General features: G+C 36.7%; 2 protein-coding genes and 1 long non-coding RNA gene across 5 annotated transcripts; all 3 read right to left on the minus strand.

Annotated features, from left to right (window-relative positions):
* Positions 1-3,550: 3,550 nt before the first annotated feature.
* On the minus strand, positions 3,551-4,350 carry LOC117205626. The gene is made up of 2 exons (XR_004487261.1): positions 3,788-4,350; positions 3,551-3,719 (listed from the first exon to the last, which is right to left on the minus strand). It is a non-coding gene; the product is annotated as an uncharacterized LOC117205626 (long non-coding RNA).
* Positions 4,351-8,816: 4,466 nt separating this feature from the next.
* LOC117205623 (tubulin alpha chain-like) lies at positions 8,817-13,936 on the minus strand. 2 transcript variants are annotated; one of them, XM_033444234.1, is made up of 7 exons: positions 13,671-13,936; positions 13,591-13,598; positions 12,863-13,107; positions 12,372-12,599; positions 11,981-12,239; positions 11,420-11,572; positions 8,817-10,430 (listed from the first exon to the last, which is right to left on the minus strand). In XM_033444234.1, exons 1-7 carry the CDS (start codon positions 13,762-13,764, stop codon positions 10,173-10,175), a joined length of 1,245 nt encoding a protein of 414 aa, XP_033300125.1. In that variant the 5' UTR covers positions 13,765-13,936; the 3' UTR covers positions 8,817-10,172. The 2 variants fall into 2 exon arrangements, with proteins under 2 accessions (XP_033300125.1, XP_033300124.1); XM_033444233.1 differs by having other exon boundaries at positions 13,591-13,936.
* Positions 13,937-14,062: 126 nt separating this feature from the next.
* On the minus strand, positions 14,063-15,898 carry LOC117205625 (nuclear receptor-binding factor 2-like). Of its 2 annotated transcripts, none has more exons than XM_033444235.1 (3): positions 15,765-15,898; positions 15,213-15,469; positions 14,063-15,143 (listed from the first exon to the last, which is right to left on the minus strand). In XM_033444235.1, the coding sequence occupies exons 1-3, from the start codon at positions 15,786-15,788 to the stop codon at positions 14,666-14,668; spliced, it is 759 nt and encodes a 252-aa protein (XP_033300126.1). In that variant the 5' UTR covers positions 15,789-15,898; the 3' UTR covers positions 14,063-14,665. The 2 variants fall into 2 exon arrangements, with proteins under 2 accessions (XP_033300126.1, XP_033300127.1); XM_033444236.1 differs by lacking the exon at positions 15,765-15,898 and adding an exon at positions 15,538-15,687.
* Between the last annotated feature and the right edge of the window lie 290 nt (positions 15,899-16,188).

The following is a 16,188-nucleotide window of genomic DNA, read 5'->3' on the forward strand; positions in this document are numbered from 1 at the left end:
AGTTTCGCCTGGTGAGTAGAGTAGTCTCCAGACTGTTTAGGGAAACCTACTTCATGCTGAACGAAGACCGTGCATCGAATGTCGAAGACCTTGACCCGCAACTTACGTTCTTTCCTTTATCTTAGTAAAACCAAGCGTTCCGGTCGATTATTCTTATCGTGGGCGGCACAGGGGGTTGAAAGTTTGTCGTTGCATCCTTTTTATTTACGTGCAATTTCTAAGGCATTCTATCAGCTTGAATTGCATCTACATAGGTCACAAATATTTATTAATTACCAATAATTATACAAATCTTTTATGACTCTATTATGTTTGTTAGAGGAAATATTTTGAAACTTCTCAAGTTTTGCAACAACAGCCAGCTGCTATTTATGATTACACTGGCAAAGTTTAAAGCAAATCTTAAAATGTACAATGGAAGCTACAAAATATACATTAGGTTGCTCCGAAAAATTCGTAGAGAGAAGTAAAAAGGATTTAGCTGGGGTTACACCTTTTACCATCACTATTCCTTACGTTTTCTCTTATATTCAGCATCCTTAGCCCATATCTTCTATCGCAATTCCTACAGTACATATTTCCTTTTCATATCTTATATTTAATATGTCCACGCCCTTCATTCTATCGTCATTTTTCACATGCCTTTTTCCACATTCTGTTTCCAATGTTTATTAAACCGTGCTCCATAGCCCATTTATCCTTCTCTACATTCCATATCCTGTACTTTAGTTCCTTTCCCCTACATTCCAAATAGAACTACCAATTTCCTCGAACTCACGCTCCATATTCCATGGGGCGTATATGTCCAACATATATTCTCCATCGCGTATCTAGTGTACACGATCCAATACTAACATCCCATATCCAATATTCTCTACCCCATGACGCTATTCCATTCTTTTCATTCGACATTTTTCTATGTCTCATATCCTGTTTCTCGCGTCGTAGTTCATTAAATCTGCCATTCCAAGTCAGACGCAAGAGAAAACCCAGAGAATGCACACAATACGTAAAATGTACCTCGCAAATTGCCTACAACACATTTTCACTTCTCGCAAACGAAATCCGTTGCCCGCAAATTCCACAAGAAACCGACGCTTTCCACGACCAAAAGTCGCCATCCGACAAAATGAATTTCGTTGGCCACGAGTTTTAAAGTATGGGATACTGGGAAATGGATTTAGAAAAATTGGTCATTTGAATTGGGATGTAGAAAAAAGGAAATAGAATGTTGGACATGGAATATAGAGTAGGAATGTATATGAATAAAAGATATATGAAATGTGCGAGAAGATATGTGATGTGAGAATTAAGATAGAAGATATGGGCTAGCCATACTAGATGTGGACTAGAGAATATGAGAAACTGCGTATAAATTATTAATTATGACACGAAGAGATGAAATAAAGGGAAGTAAAATGAAAAATGAGGGTTGGGAATATTAGTTATTGGACATAGGATATAAGATAAAATATACCATGCATAGAATGTGAGATGGAAATGTAAACTGTGGAATGGGCTTGGACATGGGATAGTGGATGTAGCGATACGTCTCCGAAAACTTGATACAACCTGGAAGAAAGCGATTCCTGGTGTAAAGCTAAGTCGAAAATATAGACTAAAATTTTTTCATATGGAGCTGCGTTCTCGAAAAAGTCAAGTTTGAATGTTCGTTAAGTACGCGTGCACTTAACCCGAGCTTATCGTTTGCCCGATACTATCCTGTATTAGCCCGGAGAATTCACGTCAGCCCAATTCACATCGAAGTACGTAAGTTTCCACTTTATATTTAAGACTCCGCGAGTCGTAGATGGAGAAGAAAAAGCTCGCTATTCTCTGTAGTTTACATTTTCCATCCGAGATGGTCTACGGTTAAAGGATGACGTATCTGATATCGTTGAATCAGAACAGAGCACGATGCATGTGCATGTGCGTGATCGAAAAATTTTTTCTCGCGATAAAACCGGAACTGGGATTTTGCAAGAAGTTCACGCACGTAAAAAATTTCATAATCTTCACGAAGAGATTGCCTTCAGTCGAGAAATTATTTTGACCCGTCTATACGCTGCGAAGGGAAAGTTTTACAAAAGTGTACACTAAGTGCGTATTACTCTGCTCAAATAAATTGAGTTCAATGAAATTGAAGTTTGAAACGCAAGATCGCAATATTGTTGGGACATTTTTCTTGCTCCTTTTATGATCCAGCATCGATCGTACCGCTGTTCACGGATAAAGAGACCACGCTTGTTCATACGATTAATCGTTATCATCTCCAACAATTTACGATTGGCATAAAAGGCTCCTATTCTCTACCTAAGAAGAATCAGTGACGCAAACCCGCATGGCCTTATTTCAAAGTTCAAGTATGAAAGCTCGCAGAGGGAGCATTCATGCCTAGCTTCACCTAGACGCATGGCGATAATTCGCGTGCGTCATTATTTCGATGATACACTCATTGACTTCGAGATTCGATTGCTAATGGAGCTTTGCACAATGATGCGCTAAAGAAATTCACGAAGAACGCGTAAATATCGATAAACGAATATTCATCAGAGTATTGAGTTCACGAACTCGATGATTATAGACAGGAAACAAAACATGTAACTTACGAGATAGAAAATAAATATATTTTATGCTATAATTATATTATACAAATGAAACTACGACTAACATATACAAATATCGTTTTAAATTATTAAAAACTATTTACAAAATGCAGTCGCCAACCCCGAAGATCTTTTTATTCTTCCACCCTCCCTCCCGTAACCCCCGGTTATTTGATTCAGTGTCATGTTAATTGCCACCTAATTTCTATAGTTGAAGATGTCTTTTGATATAGGGTCCATATGGGATTGACCCTCGAACGCCGTCTTAGCGGACGTCGAGGAGGGTGCTGGTTTTGGAGGACCTTGGAACATGCAGGTTTTCGCTGTCTTCAACAGGCGACCATCACTCGCCGTTCGCCAATAAATTGTGCGAACTGCTTGTTTGCCAGCGACGTAGCTTACGGCTCCACCGATCAGCATCTGAAAGTGAAATAAAACGGAAGATTGATTTATGGATTTCAACGATCCACTGGGAAAATGTAACGATTCAGTATTGTAGATATTTATGGTCTACGATCAGAAGTTGGAAGTTACAGTTGGAAAAAGGAAGGAAATGAATAATTAAATATCGTGGGCATTTGTAATCTGAAATCGAAAGTTGAGAAGTCAAGAAGAGAAAAAGAATCGAGGAAAATCTTGCAAAGCAAAGTCTTTTACGAACGAATCATCTCGTATAAGTAATCACACGTATATTTATATAGAATAATATAGAGTAATGTAATTTTTGGAAATATACGTATACCACAGCGAAGAGTGGAAGTCAAAGTTCCGAAGCAAAGACCAGGAAAAAGAAAGAACGAAATAAACGACACCAAATAGAAGCGCTCACCTTTGTTTGCTTTGCTCAAGTCGATATACCGTGGACTGGATGTTGGAGATAGAACTGTGAAGTTCTATTTCGTAGCTGGTCGAAAACTGGTGGAAATAACGAGTTGAACTTGTCGTAAGTGTCTCTACCTTATGAGTACACGACCGTACGAGGAGGAAAGCTGAACTGGCGAACTGGTCTTCTCCGGTGGATAATTTATACGATAAAGACGACGTCACGGGATCTCGCGATAAGGGGAAGTTAGCGTCATTCACCGTGATCACCGAATCCTGAGAAGACAGCCACTGGTGGGATACTTTTAAACATGGCAGCGCAAGATTTAGATAAACGCCGCCGCGTCGTTTCCACTTACCTATCGGTGCATCGTTATCGAAGCTTCTAGCGTGTAAAAGCAAAATTCGATAAACAGTCGGCCACTGTGGCGCAATTGCGGAATGCTCGGTCGGTTTACCAAAATGTGGATTGGTCAAGTAAAGCATAACTAAGAGAAACTATAAACGCGTGGAACGCGTTAATGCGGTCATACATCGATATAGTAAATCGGATCGTGATAACGTGACCTTGTATCGTTACTTCCGAACGATCTTCTTTTTCATACGAAACACAGTAATTACGTATTATGTATGAATACAGAGAAATGTTAGTAAATAACGGCGAAGTGAAGCATACGAGGTCCGTAAATCATCTATACGAACGATACCTTCTTCTAAATCATTAAACAGTTTTTCCTCGATCGCTTGCCGCACATGGAAATTTATATGTGACGACACGCGGCTCGTATCGTTGAAAAAATAGTCTCCTGACAGAGATAACATTTCGCATCATCTCGATGTACTTTGTTTCTGACGACAGTCGATGTACAGTTTCTCACGAGAGTACTCGACACTTGTAGAAACCTTTCATGAATCTGTTATGTGCATCATACGAGACATCTTGAAATTTCGTTAATGCCGTAACGAGATCCGACTAACGTGACTATATTGGTAACGTTTGGAACAAATTTGGAAATGTATGTAGTTGCCAGTCTTATATGAAAAGCGATATTAACGTAAATATTAACGACAATTGACGTAGATTATCAAAGAAACGATCAGTCGATCACAATGTTGCACTTATGCAGCAAAACTTTTTGAAACATTAGCACTGTAGCGAGACACGACTATCGTGACGATATTGGCAAAATTTGAAACTGATCTGGAAACGTATGTGAAAGTTGCAAGATATTTATTGGAAGCATACGTTTCCCAAAAATCGCCAAAATATTTGTACGGTCGATCAATGGCTGTATTAATAAGCCACAATATTTAACGAGACCATCTTTAGTACTTATTGTATGTTTAAGGCTGTATGCTGTACTATTCATGCTGCGTTTTTGATTTTCCACCAAGCGTATATTTGAAATAAATGTCTTGGAACTTCTCTGTCTTACAATTATAAATGAATGATAAAAAAGCGATATAAAATATCGCTAACGAAATTTCAAAAAAGGTTTTTATGATAAGAGTTCGGATACTTTCGTGAGTTACTGTACGTACGATTTATTCATATGTCGTACATTGTACGCGTCGGAATACACAGTAGCGTGTTCTTCCTGGGTATAGTACAAAGGAAAACGCGTGCTGCTCATCTGTCATTGTGTCTGGGAAAATCACAGATCATTCTCGTGCGCGAACACTACTTGTCAAACAGAGAAAGAGCGTTTCTAAAATTACACGGCTACATAAACATAGATAGGTTGGAAATACGTCCTCTTGTCGGAAATACGCGAATTCTAATCACTATGTAAATTGGAAGAAGTCTAGAATACCTCTTACTTTTCAAACGAAAATTCTTTTTTTTTACAAAAGAAATCATTTCGGAGAATCTTCCCTTGCAAAAATTCAACGATTACGTGTATTGAGTTTAAACTATTTATTTAAAATCGCTATATGTATAAATTCAAATTTTAAAATACGTTCCAGTTTAGAAACTATAGCTTTAATAGAAAATACTGGCTTTCCTTGTGAATTACACATATAATTCCAAAACATCTCTCTTATTATCTAACAATTCTACGTAGCGAGCTCTAATCGTTACTCATTGACCAAAACTGACGCGGAAGTTTGCGTCTATTACATCTGCCGATCACATGTTCGGGATGTACAAAGATCTATATCGATTCTTTCAATATCGTTGATCTATTAGATTGGAGAGTTATTTTTATCCTTATCACTAAAATCACCAGGTTATAATTTGTAACGAGTCTCGTCTCGATAATGTTCATTCGAGTAACGAGTGCGCTTTTATCGGTTAATCGTTGATACAACGTATAACAGGGGCCTAATCTATTGTATATGATTTTCCTGGAAATTGTGCTTCATTTATTTTCACAAAGGCTGGAAAATTCTGCCAACAAACGTCGTTCTACGCGATAAAAAAATTAATTTGCAATTTTATTATATATATTTTTCACTTTTATTAGTTTATCAAAATTAATACTATACGATATAACTGCTCAAATATTAACTCTGCCGAAGTCCTCGAACTTTTCTTATCTGAATCATACTCTCGTTTTAACGAACAAAAATAAGTTTACTGTTTCCGATGTTTGAAACTGAAACGTAAAAGTTACGTAGAATTTGAGAAATTCGAAGAACAATATCACTGGATTTTAATATCAGGATGACTCGAAGAATATGACAGAGTTAAACCCAAGGAAAAGACGAGAAATACTCTTGAATAATGTGGTCGACGATTCAAATTCCTCTTTCCTCGTTTCTCTTCATATTGACATACACGTTATATGCACTTCAGAGATACTTCTGAAGAATCAACCTCCTACCGCCTCATGCAACAACCTCCGCTCAAATAAAATGTTTACAAACGATCACTTAGATCATGATTTAATGGAATGTTAACCGTTTTTTAATTGCGATCTCCTCTTAACCTAGTAATCTACAACCTCCCCTCTCGTATATAAAAAAAAAAGTGCCAGCATGTTTATACGATAAGTATGAGAAAATAAACGCGTAATACATATCACGTTTAGCGAAGCGTAATTCGATAGTATAATTTGAGTATGATTTGATATATAATTATATCGATATATTCAATGTACATATTCCTATAATCATGAAATTAAAAGTTAAGGACGACTAATTTTAGATAGATTGACTTGAATTTTTCCAGATATAAACGTAACTTATTCTCGAAAGTGAAAAACAAAAAGAAATAGCAGGAGTAAAAAGCTATGAGATGCGTAAATAAAGAAAGTATTGTGAGTTCAAGGAATTAGAAATCCCAATAATCGACGACTTAGCTCGTCTTTCCCGATTATCCAGTTAATGAGATACTTGGCAAGAAACTGTGGATGCGAGATGTAACGCACTTTCGAAAATGTTATGATCCAAACGATCGATGGAAAGTTTTCCCAGGGAGGGCAAGCGGAAAAGAAATCGTGGAGTTCATCGCGTGCTGCGTAACCCGAAAACCACTTGAAACGATGGAACAGATAAAACGATGCGTTCAACGCGCAAAAGCGCGAAAAACGCGTGCATACGATCTTTTACGAGGAACTGAGAAGTCGTGTAATTCACGTGAAGCCTTCGTGGCGTCGCGGAGAGAAGCGGAGAGGGGACGACGTGATCGCGATAGACGATCGTCGATTTCGATAAGAGCGGCTCGTGTCTTGTCTTAGCTGCCTGCGATTTCCATTTGCACATTCACCGATGTGAATGACAGTCACCGATTACTGTCACTGAGCTTTCTGCTTACGCCTCTCGAGCCCCATCGGTGACTGACAAGCGACAAATGTTTCAAAGTATATGTATAATAGGTAATTAATTACACATTCCGAAGATTATTATCATTATTTATTAATACGTTGAACGCGGAGCTAGTTCTATTCTACTTTCTATTTAGACGATACGTAAATGCAGGGAATAATAGAAAATCGAATACTTGCGGAGGATTTTTATTTGATTAATTTTTATTTAAGACGTTTCGACGAAATCCATTAAAAAAGTGTAAACATATTTCTTAATATTACACGATTATAAGATATCTTTTTTAATTTGTTGTTGTTGGTTTCTCGAAACCGTTGCCTCCTAAACGGAAGGTTTAGCGTTGGTCTCTAAAGATGTAGCGTACATATGGATATAGCAAGGAAGACATAGCGTTTGGCGTGTTAATAGTACTAACATCCTATAATAAACAAAGTGCATTGTTAGATGATACATTTTTGTTTATGACATCGGGTATATTGTGATGAGGGTTGTAGTAGTGCCATCTTTACAGAATGTAGTCTTTTTAATTTTTTTCTTTTTTTATATGCTTTTTGCAATTCTTCATAGCATCTTTCGCATTGTCTAATTTACCACATGTTCTCATTTTTACTTTGTATTTCGTGACGTTTGTAAAAAGTGGAAACATAATAAAAGACGTAAGTGAAAGATTTGTAAAACGCAATTGGAGGTGAATTTGTCAATGAGCGAGCGAGACCCCTTTCATTGCATGCTTGCATCGTTCGTGTGCAGTACATATGTATATACGAGTACATATGTAAAAAATTCAATGTCGAACGATAATCGAAAAACGAGGAAAGCGAGTAATTGCTTTGAAAGAAAATTATATAATCGTAGACAGGCCATATAAACAAGTATACTATATTATATATGCGTAAATGATAAGGTTTCTGGAGTGGACGTACATATCTTCGCTGGGGGGCATGGTACTATTCAATTAATTATATATCAACCTTATCGAGCATTATCGTGTTCGTGTTATCGCGAGCACGAGTCACTCGACCGAAATCAATTTTGGGTATCTTCAAATTGAATCGTGAAACGAAGATCTGGGAATTCTGAATGATCCACTAGACTGCGCATTTTACAGAATAAGTACATTTTTATCTCACTTTCAAATTTCTATGCCTGTTATGCAATCTTGCGATATTTTGTTATCTTTTTAATGCTATTATATACTACGCCATTCAATTTTCCTACTCGCATATAACGTACAAGAGCATATAGAATATATCCAATATCCATAAAGTATTCATTCTAATATCTACTAAGTATTTGTATACTTTTTCTTATACAGAATATATGTTATATTCTAATACAATCTATAAATTTAATTGTTTTAATGTGTTATCTAATATAATCAATAATCTCGAATCCAGAATCTATAAATCGTAGGTGAAATATCTGCTTAAGTTCCCCTTCTTTGAATGTATCTATAAAAGTATAAAAGCGCATATATGTCCAGAGTCTATAAACGACTATATATTCGCGGAAAACCTATGAAAATAGATTAATCGACGGATTAAAAATAAATGAGCCATTTATTGAGCTTAGTCTATTTGAACAAAAGAATATTGCTGTGATAAGGAAAGATGGGAAAATTACTTTATTGTCAAGCTTCGGGGCAATACATTTTATTTATTACAGGATACACTCGACGATGCGAGATTTATCTTCCTAGAATTTATTTCGATGACTTCTCGGTAATAAAAGATAGGTGACCAATTATATCCAGAACAAAGCAGATGATGTTGATACCGACAGGAATTACCAATCGCTCGATACCGCTTATCAGAAACACGTTGTTACATGAACGAGACCTAATGTTATTATACTGGTTTGGCAGCTCGTGGTTGTTTCTACGAGTTAGAATCGAGAGGAACGTGACTCCTTGTGGGCGTATGCTCGCGCCAAGTATAACAATGGGAACAAATATGAACCGTTCAGAAACCATATCGATTGACTCCGCAAATTGGAAAGCGTAGAAAAGCTAAGATGTTATAATAACTATGAAATTTATCTTGGAATTTACCATCACTAGACCGCGGATTTTTATTAAAAATTTCGTAATTTGATATTTCGTACACTTTCGCAATTTCATATTCTTACGAAGGAAAAAACTAAGGGAACAGAATCTACATAGTAATTTGTTTCACTCGAGATGCTTTACATATTTTTCTGTATTATCCGCGTTCTCTGGATCTTTGTACCTTAGTTAAGAGATTCATAAAAAGAGGAGTTAATTAGTTCGGCTTATAAAAGGCTCATATTACACGATCGCTTGTATCGTGCCAGTGGTGCCAGCGAGTCTACACTGTTCGTCTGCTTATCTTCGTGCGATTCTCCCTTATCTCGTGTAATCACGCAATTTGTTCTTTTCCTCACGTATGAAAACAAACGACGGCTTCTTCGAGACAAGAGCAAATATGGAAATTCTTTGTTTCTAAATCATTTTTCACTTTGAAATCGGAGAAAGATAGAATTTAATCTATATACAGCGGCTGATGAAGTTATTTGAACACTTACCATAGAAAATTGTTATGTATATTTGGAAATTTAGTTTGTACTATAACGAGACACGACCATCCCGATTATATTCGAAACAACCGGAAAATGTGTGTAAGTATGCGTATATAGAGCTCACGATATATTTACTGCAAACGTTTAATTAAACATCGAGACTTATAGTTACGCCAAATGTCTTGTGATTTTTACATGTATTTTCAGACTTGTTTCAAACTTTAGCAACATAACCATGACAGTCGTGTATCATTACAAAGCCGATAAAATTTTAAAATATTTGATACAACACATATAGTGTATTCGCAAAAGATGTCTACAAGAGTTCGAATACTTTCGCAAGCCACTGTATATTCATATAGTTTTCTCATCTTAAATTCTTCGTGATTGTTGGAGAAAGGAAGTTTCAAGCTACAGAGCTTGCCAATTTAAAGATCACTTCTCGACCTCCTTATAATCGTCAATCAGAGCTATGACGTTGTCGCGAGCTTCACCGAAGGAATCTTCCTCCATGCCTTCACCTACGTAATGGTGAACGAAAGCTCTTTTCTGGAACATCAAGTCGAATTTGCGAACAAGCATCGACCATCTATATCTGATAGCGGTATTGTTGCTGGCCATCACTACCGTCCTCCTCGACTTCGCCAGGTCACCTCCGGGAACTGTTGTAGTTGGCTGATAGTTAATTCCTACCTATGAAAGTAATCATTTGAATTTCAGAATTCTTAAAGAAATAAAATATCTTGTTCTTGTTCGTCTCTAGGTTTTAGAAACATGCTTTATACCAATTTACGTAGCGATATTATATCGTCTACTATACGGCGGTTGGGATGAAAATTATTCGAAGATTTTTCATTTTTTCATTTTTTAGAATCGAAATCGCGATCTAAAATACACTGTTACATTAGAGGATTTATGTGTATATACATATATAGTCTAAGAAGGGAATTTGGGAAGGGACTTTGATAGAAACTAATTAAACTATTAAACTATATATGACACCTATTTTACCTTACTATGTAACTTACAAGATATGGTTGGTGGAGGTTTGTGATTAAAGCAGTTAAAGTTTGAAGGAAGGTGGAAAGTTGGATGAAAGTTTATGAAGATATGAATGATTCGATGGTAAAGGTTCGGAAGAACGTTAGTAATTCAAGAAAGGTATTTTGCTCGACTACCATAGCGCATCTTTGAAAGCCTTTGACATTTTCCATGTGAGATCTGAATACTAAAGCTCCTCTCGGTAAAACTTCGTTTAGACTAGTCAGGTTGCTCGAACTTAAACGACTTGATGTCAAGCGAAATGAATACAAATTTGAGAGAATATCTCAAATAAACATGTAAATAATAACTTTACGCCAGAAAAATTGTCTGCCTGATTCGGGTAACCAGGCTAATCCGAAAAAAGTTTAAAGATTCAGAATTATCGAGAATTCTATCTTTGTTTATTAAATAGATGATGCAAATCGTCTTAAACAAGCTCATGAATGATCGTACAAAATACGGAATTATCTATTTAGAGTTCAACGTACCAACTTTTGTTACTATCAGACGTCAACGTTGTGCGTATGTTAAACAACGAGCTAGAAATTCGCTGCATCATTTAACAACGATCCAGTTCCTTGTTGATCGCGAGTAATCGTTTGTTGCAAAATGAGAAAGGAAAAATGCTGCGCAATTACCTTGAACCCAGTCGGACTCCAAGTGACGAAACGAATCGACTTCGCCCCCTTCAACGACGCGATCGTTCTATTGACATCATTTGGAGCCACGTCTCCACGATACAGCAAACAGCAACTGGCGTAAGCTCCTACGCGTGGGTCACATGATACCATCTGAAATTTATGAAATGAGATGGCGAAACTTTGGAGGAATACAGTTGTGATGAACGAATCGCGAGGATAAGTAGGAATAATAAAATTTGCTTGTACACCGTGAGCTTAAATTCGTGGCACGGAAGAAGCCATGGAAGCTTCTATCGCTCAAAGTGGGACGAAAATTAAACATAAAATAAAATTGTACCGCAGGCTCCATTCGCGAAGAAATCCTGTTTAGGAACTTCTCAAGTATACGCGAATTTGCCCGAAGAAGATTAGGCAGAAGAAAATTCTATATACGAAAATAAGTCGAAAATGTAATATTCGAAGATCATTAACATATTCCAAGTTACTTGACTGTCAGGATTCTTAAGGATCTTTTACAGAACATCGATTATCCTCGAGATGTTTTCATTTTTACTTCACCTGATTGGAAGGTTCGAAGCAACTGTAGGTGATCTGTTGGGTGGTAATTTCGGAATGCATGGCTTTTCTGGGAGAGATCAGCGGAGCGTACGTAGCCAAAGTGAAATGAATTCTATGATAAGGCACCAAATTTGTTTGTAGTTCTTCGAGACTAAGATTTATGGCACCCTCGAACCTCATCGAAGCTGTGATGCTCGAAACAACTTGAGCCATCAGGCGATTTAAGTTGGTGTAAGTTGGGCAATCAACATCCAAGTTCCTATAAGGAATAAACAACAGGGCGATGCAACAAGTTACTGATTTTTATTAGTTTAACGGTTTCGCTGCTTCTCACGTCTGTTTTAGTCGAATAGACGAATCTTTTTAACAGCGAATGCGTTGATCAATATACCTGGCGCAAATGTTGTATAAAGCTTCGTTGTCGACGAGAAAGGAACAGTTCACGTGGTCCAATGCACCGTGGGTAGTATGGACTGCATTATAGGGTTCCACGATAACGGTGGCAATGTTAGGTGATGGAAAGACGACAAAGTCTAGAGTGATCGTCTTGGGATAATTCTGTGATAGATGTTCGAGCAACAGCGTGGCGAAACCACTTCCGGTACCACCGCTAATTGACCTTTACAAACGTTGAGTTTTAACCAAATTGAGCTAACACAATTCAACGAGTAAATTCATAATTTTTTGAATATAATTAAAACGTTAGAACCTAGATGAAAAATTGTTTTACGAAGTAAACATTATAGAGAGTATTATACTTTGGATATCTACGTATGCATTTACAAATTTCTCATAAATGCATAAACATCCGCATTCTAAATCCGACAAATCTTAAGCTTTTATATAATTTTTACTCCTACTCTTTCGTCAAAATTCAGTAACCTGAATACGATAAATCCAGCTGGCTTCGAGCATGTTTCCCATATTCTACAAACGCGATCCAACACAAGGGCGATCGCCTCACTACCGATGGAATAGTAACCCCTCGCGAAATTGTTCGACGCGTCTTCTTTCCCAGTGATCAATGACTCGGGATTGAAAAGAGCTTTATAAACGCCAGTCCTAATCTCGTCGATCACAGTGGGCTCTAAATCGATGATTAACGTGCGTGGCGTCAATTTTCTTGCCTAAAAATGAATTTCCATGTAGTCAGAGTGTTTGCATTCACTTCGGTGATATTTTTTTATCGAAATTCAATAATGCATAATGCACGTAATACGCGACAGAAGTGAAAGATAACAAAATCACGTTGAAGGCTTTCAAGCAGTATTAAAATCAAAAAATCAATGAATATATATTTATTACATTTTTTTACGATTTTCGAACATAGAACAGCTTGCCGTCAGTTATCTGTATCTACTCGAGAATCAGCCAAGTTCACGTATACTTGACAAGTTTTGAAACTCAATTTTCTCAAGAGTAAAGCCTCCAATGCAATTTTTGCAGATTTTATATTCTTGATTTTTATTTCATTTTGAATAGCTTTTTATCAGTAGTCATAGAATCTACTTTCAATTTCACTTCCAACACGAATTACAGTATGTAACGTATTTATATAAGCCACAGTGTATATTAGTATTTGAACGATCGCTTATTATATATTTTCTCACTTGTGTCTCTGAAAAAAAAGCATGCATAGAAGGGTCCATTGGATAATAGCCCTGACGAAGAGAACCGTTTGGGGATACACCATGTTCCAGACAAAATAATTCCCAACAAGCATTTGCTATTTGCGTGCCAGCCTGTCCTATGAAAATCGTTATTATTTCACTTGGTCCTTCCATCCCTTAACCATACTCCAAATTATAAATTTCCGATGAATTTCCATTTGCGATGAATGAACAACGAACGCCTCATGTTTCAAGTAACATGAGATTACGCCAGAAATTTTGATCATTATCTTACATTTTTTTTTTTTTTTTTTTCTTACTTTCTAACGAAACATTTTTATTTATATATCTGTCAGAGTGACATGTTCAAAAGACAGTGAACCTGTTCGTTTATGAAAGAACGTCAAATTTTTCGTCATATCCATAGCAATGTGAAAAATATTTGAACGAATCTGTAATGATAAATCAGGGATGAGTGTCTGATTCGGGAAATGTTTATTGCGTGACATTACATAATAAATAACAAAGTTTCTCAAACGTTACCTACATCTTCGACGATAATTTTTAAAAGTGCGCAATTTCAACAAGATTGCGGATTAACAGTGATTAGGTACATTTTTACATCAACTCTGTACAATCTCGTGGAATATTCATTACTGCGTTACATATTTACTTCTAGTTACGAACATCCAGCTGGCAGTACCATAATCGATAAATCAACTACTTTATTATTCACATACATGGACGCATGGTCTTTGTAAATCCACTTTCAAACGAAATACACATTTTGTGTTTCATTGATATGTATTTTGATCCCTTTGAAGAACCCCAAATGAACAAAAATAAGTACTGGTATACATTAAGTTTGGATACGTTACATCATTTCTCCTCGTGTTACGAAATGTTAATTGTAATATATTTGAACTTCAAATTCTACGGTAAGAAACTCAATACTGTAGCAATTTGTCATGTTAGTTTTTGTACTATTACAGACCTGACTTAATTTTGTATACAGTATCTGTATCTTATTTGGCGAAATATTTTAACAAAAGAATCACGTTTGTCGTACGACACTTTATGTCGACGTAAAGTCAAAAAGTGGCATCTCAAGAGGAGTTAAAGGTGGCAAAGGTGCAAGTCTTAAGGAATGTGCATTATCTAGTCTAGTTTCGTCATTAAGGTTAGCAGACACTACATGAAGTTGTTCGGTCAACTGTCTCACTTCCTCTTCCTTTGCCTCCAATTGACTTAGCAAGCTACCAACCAGATAACGTAATTGGCAATTAACAGTTTTGAGTTCCTCTATAACAGTGCCTGTATCCTTTGGATATTTGAAAGCTTTGTCGTCGCTGTTAGGTATTAAGATTAGACTTAAAAGACTATCCTGCTCTTCGATGGTTCTATATATAGCTTGCCGTAGAGATCCGTCAAATTTATCATTTGCAAATTCAGACGTATCTTTCTCGACCTGTTTAGCTGCCTGTTTGCGGAGAAGTTCCCTTTGTTGATTTTCCAATGTAGTTTTGTACTCTTCGTATTGCGCTTGTTTCATTCTAAAAAGTAAATTTTCATAAGAACAAATATCCTTTGCGTCGTATAGCAAGAAAAGAGACGATTATTACCTAACTACAGCAGCTTGTCTTTTATGGTAATCACATTGAAGGGCCAGAGATTCTAAAGTAATGAACGAATGGAAAGAGGAAATGACGATTGGCTGGGTCTGACTAGATAAATTAGAAGTCTTCAACTGAGCAAATCTAGATTCCAGTTGTGCGTGTGCCTCTGCTAGAAGACTAGCCACTGTTTCATGACACTTGGCTGCCTCTTCGAAACGACCTTCTTGCAACAATGCCTCTGCTCTCCTTTGTCTTTCGTGCGCCTTTGGTAGAAAAAATTTCATATCAATATTATACAACACATTAATCAAAAAAAGTCCAAAGTCTAAACAGTACCAAACAAAATTAACATATGACATTCGACAACTCAATATCAAAATACGACGTAGCTTGCACAGTCGTATGTTTTTGTAAAACTCAGTCAACTGACTGATGCAAAAGTACATTGTATATAGCGATTAATATTTGAATAATGCATAAACTACGCGCATATGACGGAGGTAAAATTATTAGTCACACATGACGATAAGATATTGAAGAAAATACAATGACATTTACCGCGTTTAGGATTGATGTCTCCATAGTTGATCAGCTGATTGAATCACAGAATAAAAACAGAGAGGCAACATGTGGGTTATTTTCTGTTACGGTAGAAAATGACGTACTTACCGACCGAGCATACAGAGTAGTGTGCAACAAGTTCAAACGATACGGGCGGTACTAGACAGAGAGAGAGCGATAGTGTGCCACACAAGTATAGAAAAATTTTAGATCGAAGCCTCCTGCGTTATCTGTACATTCAAGGCTAATGCATTTAGCTCTCAAGTATTGCTCTTAATGCTGTTTCATCTATGTTATACTAAATGTAATTGTTTATACGTTAGTTGCGGTATGAATGTAGAAAATGGAATGAGGTTGGAGGTCACTCTGGTAGAGTGTACTTCATTCTGGTGGATCCATTTTCATCCTCGAGAATCGAAAT

The sequence above is a fragment of the Bombus bifarius genome, unplaced genomic scaffold (genome assembly GCF_011952205.1).
Source record: "Bombus bifarius isolate JDL3187 unplaced genomic scaffold, Bbif_JDL3187 scf7180000007992, whole genome shotgun sequence".
Taxonomy (NCBI): Eukaryota; Metazoa; Arthropoda; class Insecta; order Hymenoptera; family Apidae; genus Bombus; species Bombus bifarius.

Bases quoted from the DNA above. Each gene is read 5' to 3' on its own strand.
- LOC117205623 (XM_033444233.1), bottom strand. From the start codon at position 13,764: ATGGAAGGACCAAGTGAAATAATAACGATTTTCATAGGACAGGCTGGC. The intron at 12,600-12,862 runs GTTACTGAATTT...ACGTTTGTAAAG, and splicing joins GCTGGATTTATCGTATTCAG to GTCAATTAGCGGTGGTACCG. The intron at 12,240-12,371 runs GTATATTGATCA...TATTCCTTATAG, and splicing joins TTATACAACATTTGCGCCAG to GAACTTGGATGTTGATTGCC.
- LOC117205625 (XM_033444235.1), bottom strand. From the start codon at position 15,788: ATGGAGACATCAATCCTAAACGCG. The intron at 15,470-15,764 runs GTAAATGTCATT...TTTCTACCAAAG, and splicing joins AGACATCAATCCTAAACGCG to GCGCACGAAAGACAAAGGAG. The intron at 15,144-15,212 runs GTAATAATCGTC...TTTACTTTTTAG, and splicing joins AGACAAGCTGCTGTAGTTAG to AATGAAACAAGCGCAATACG.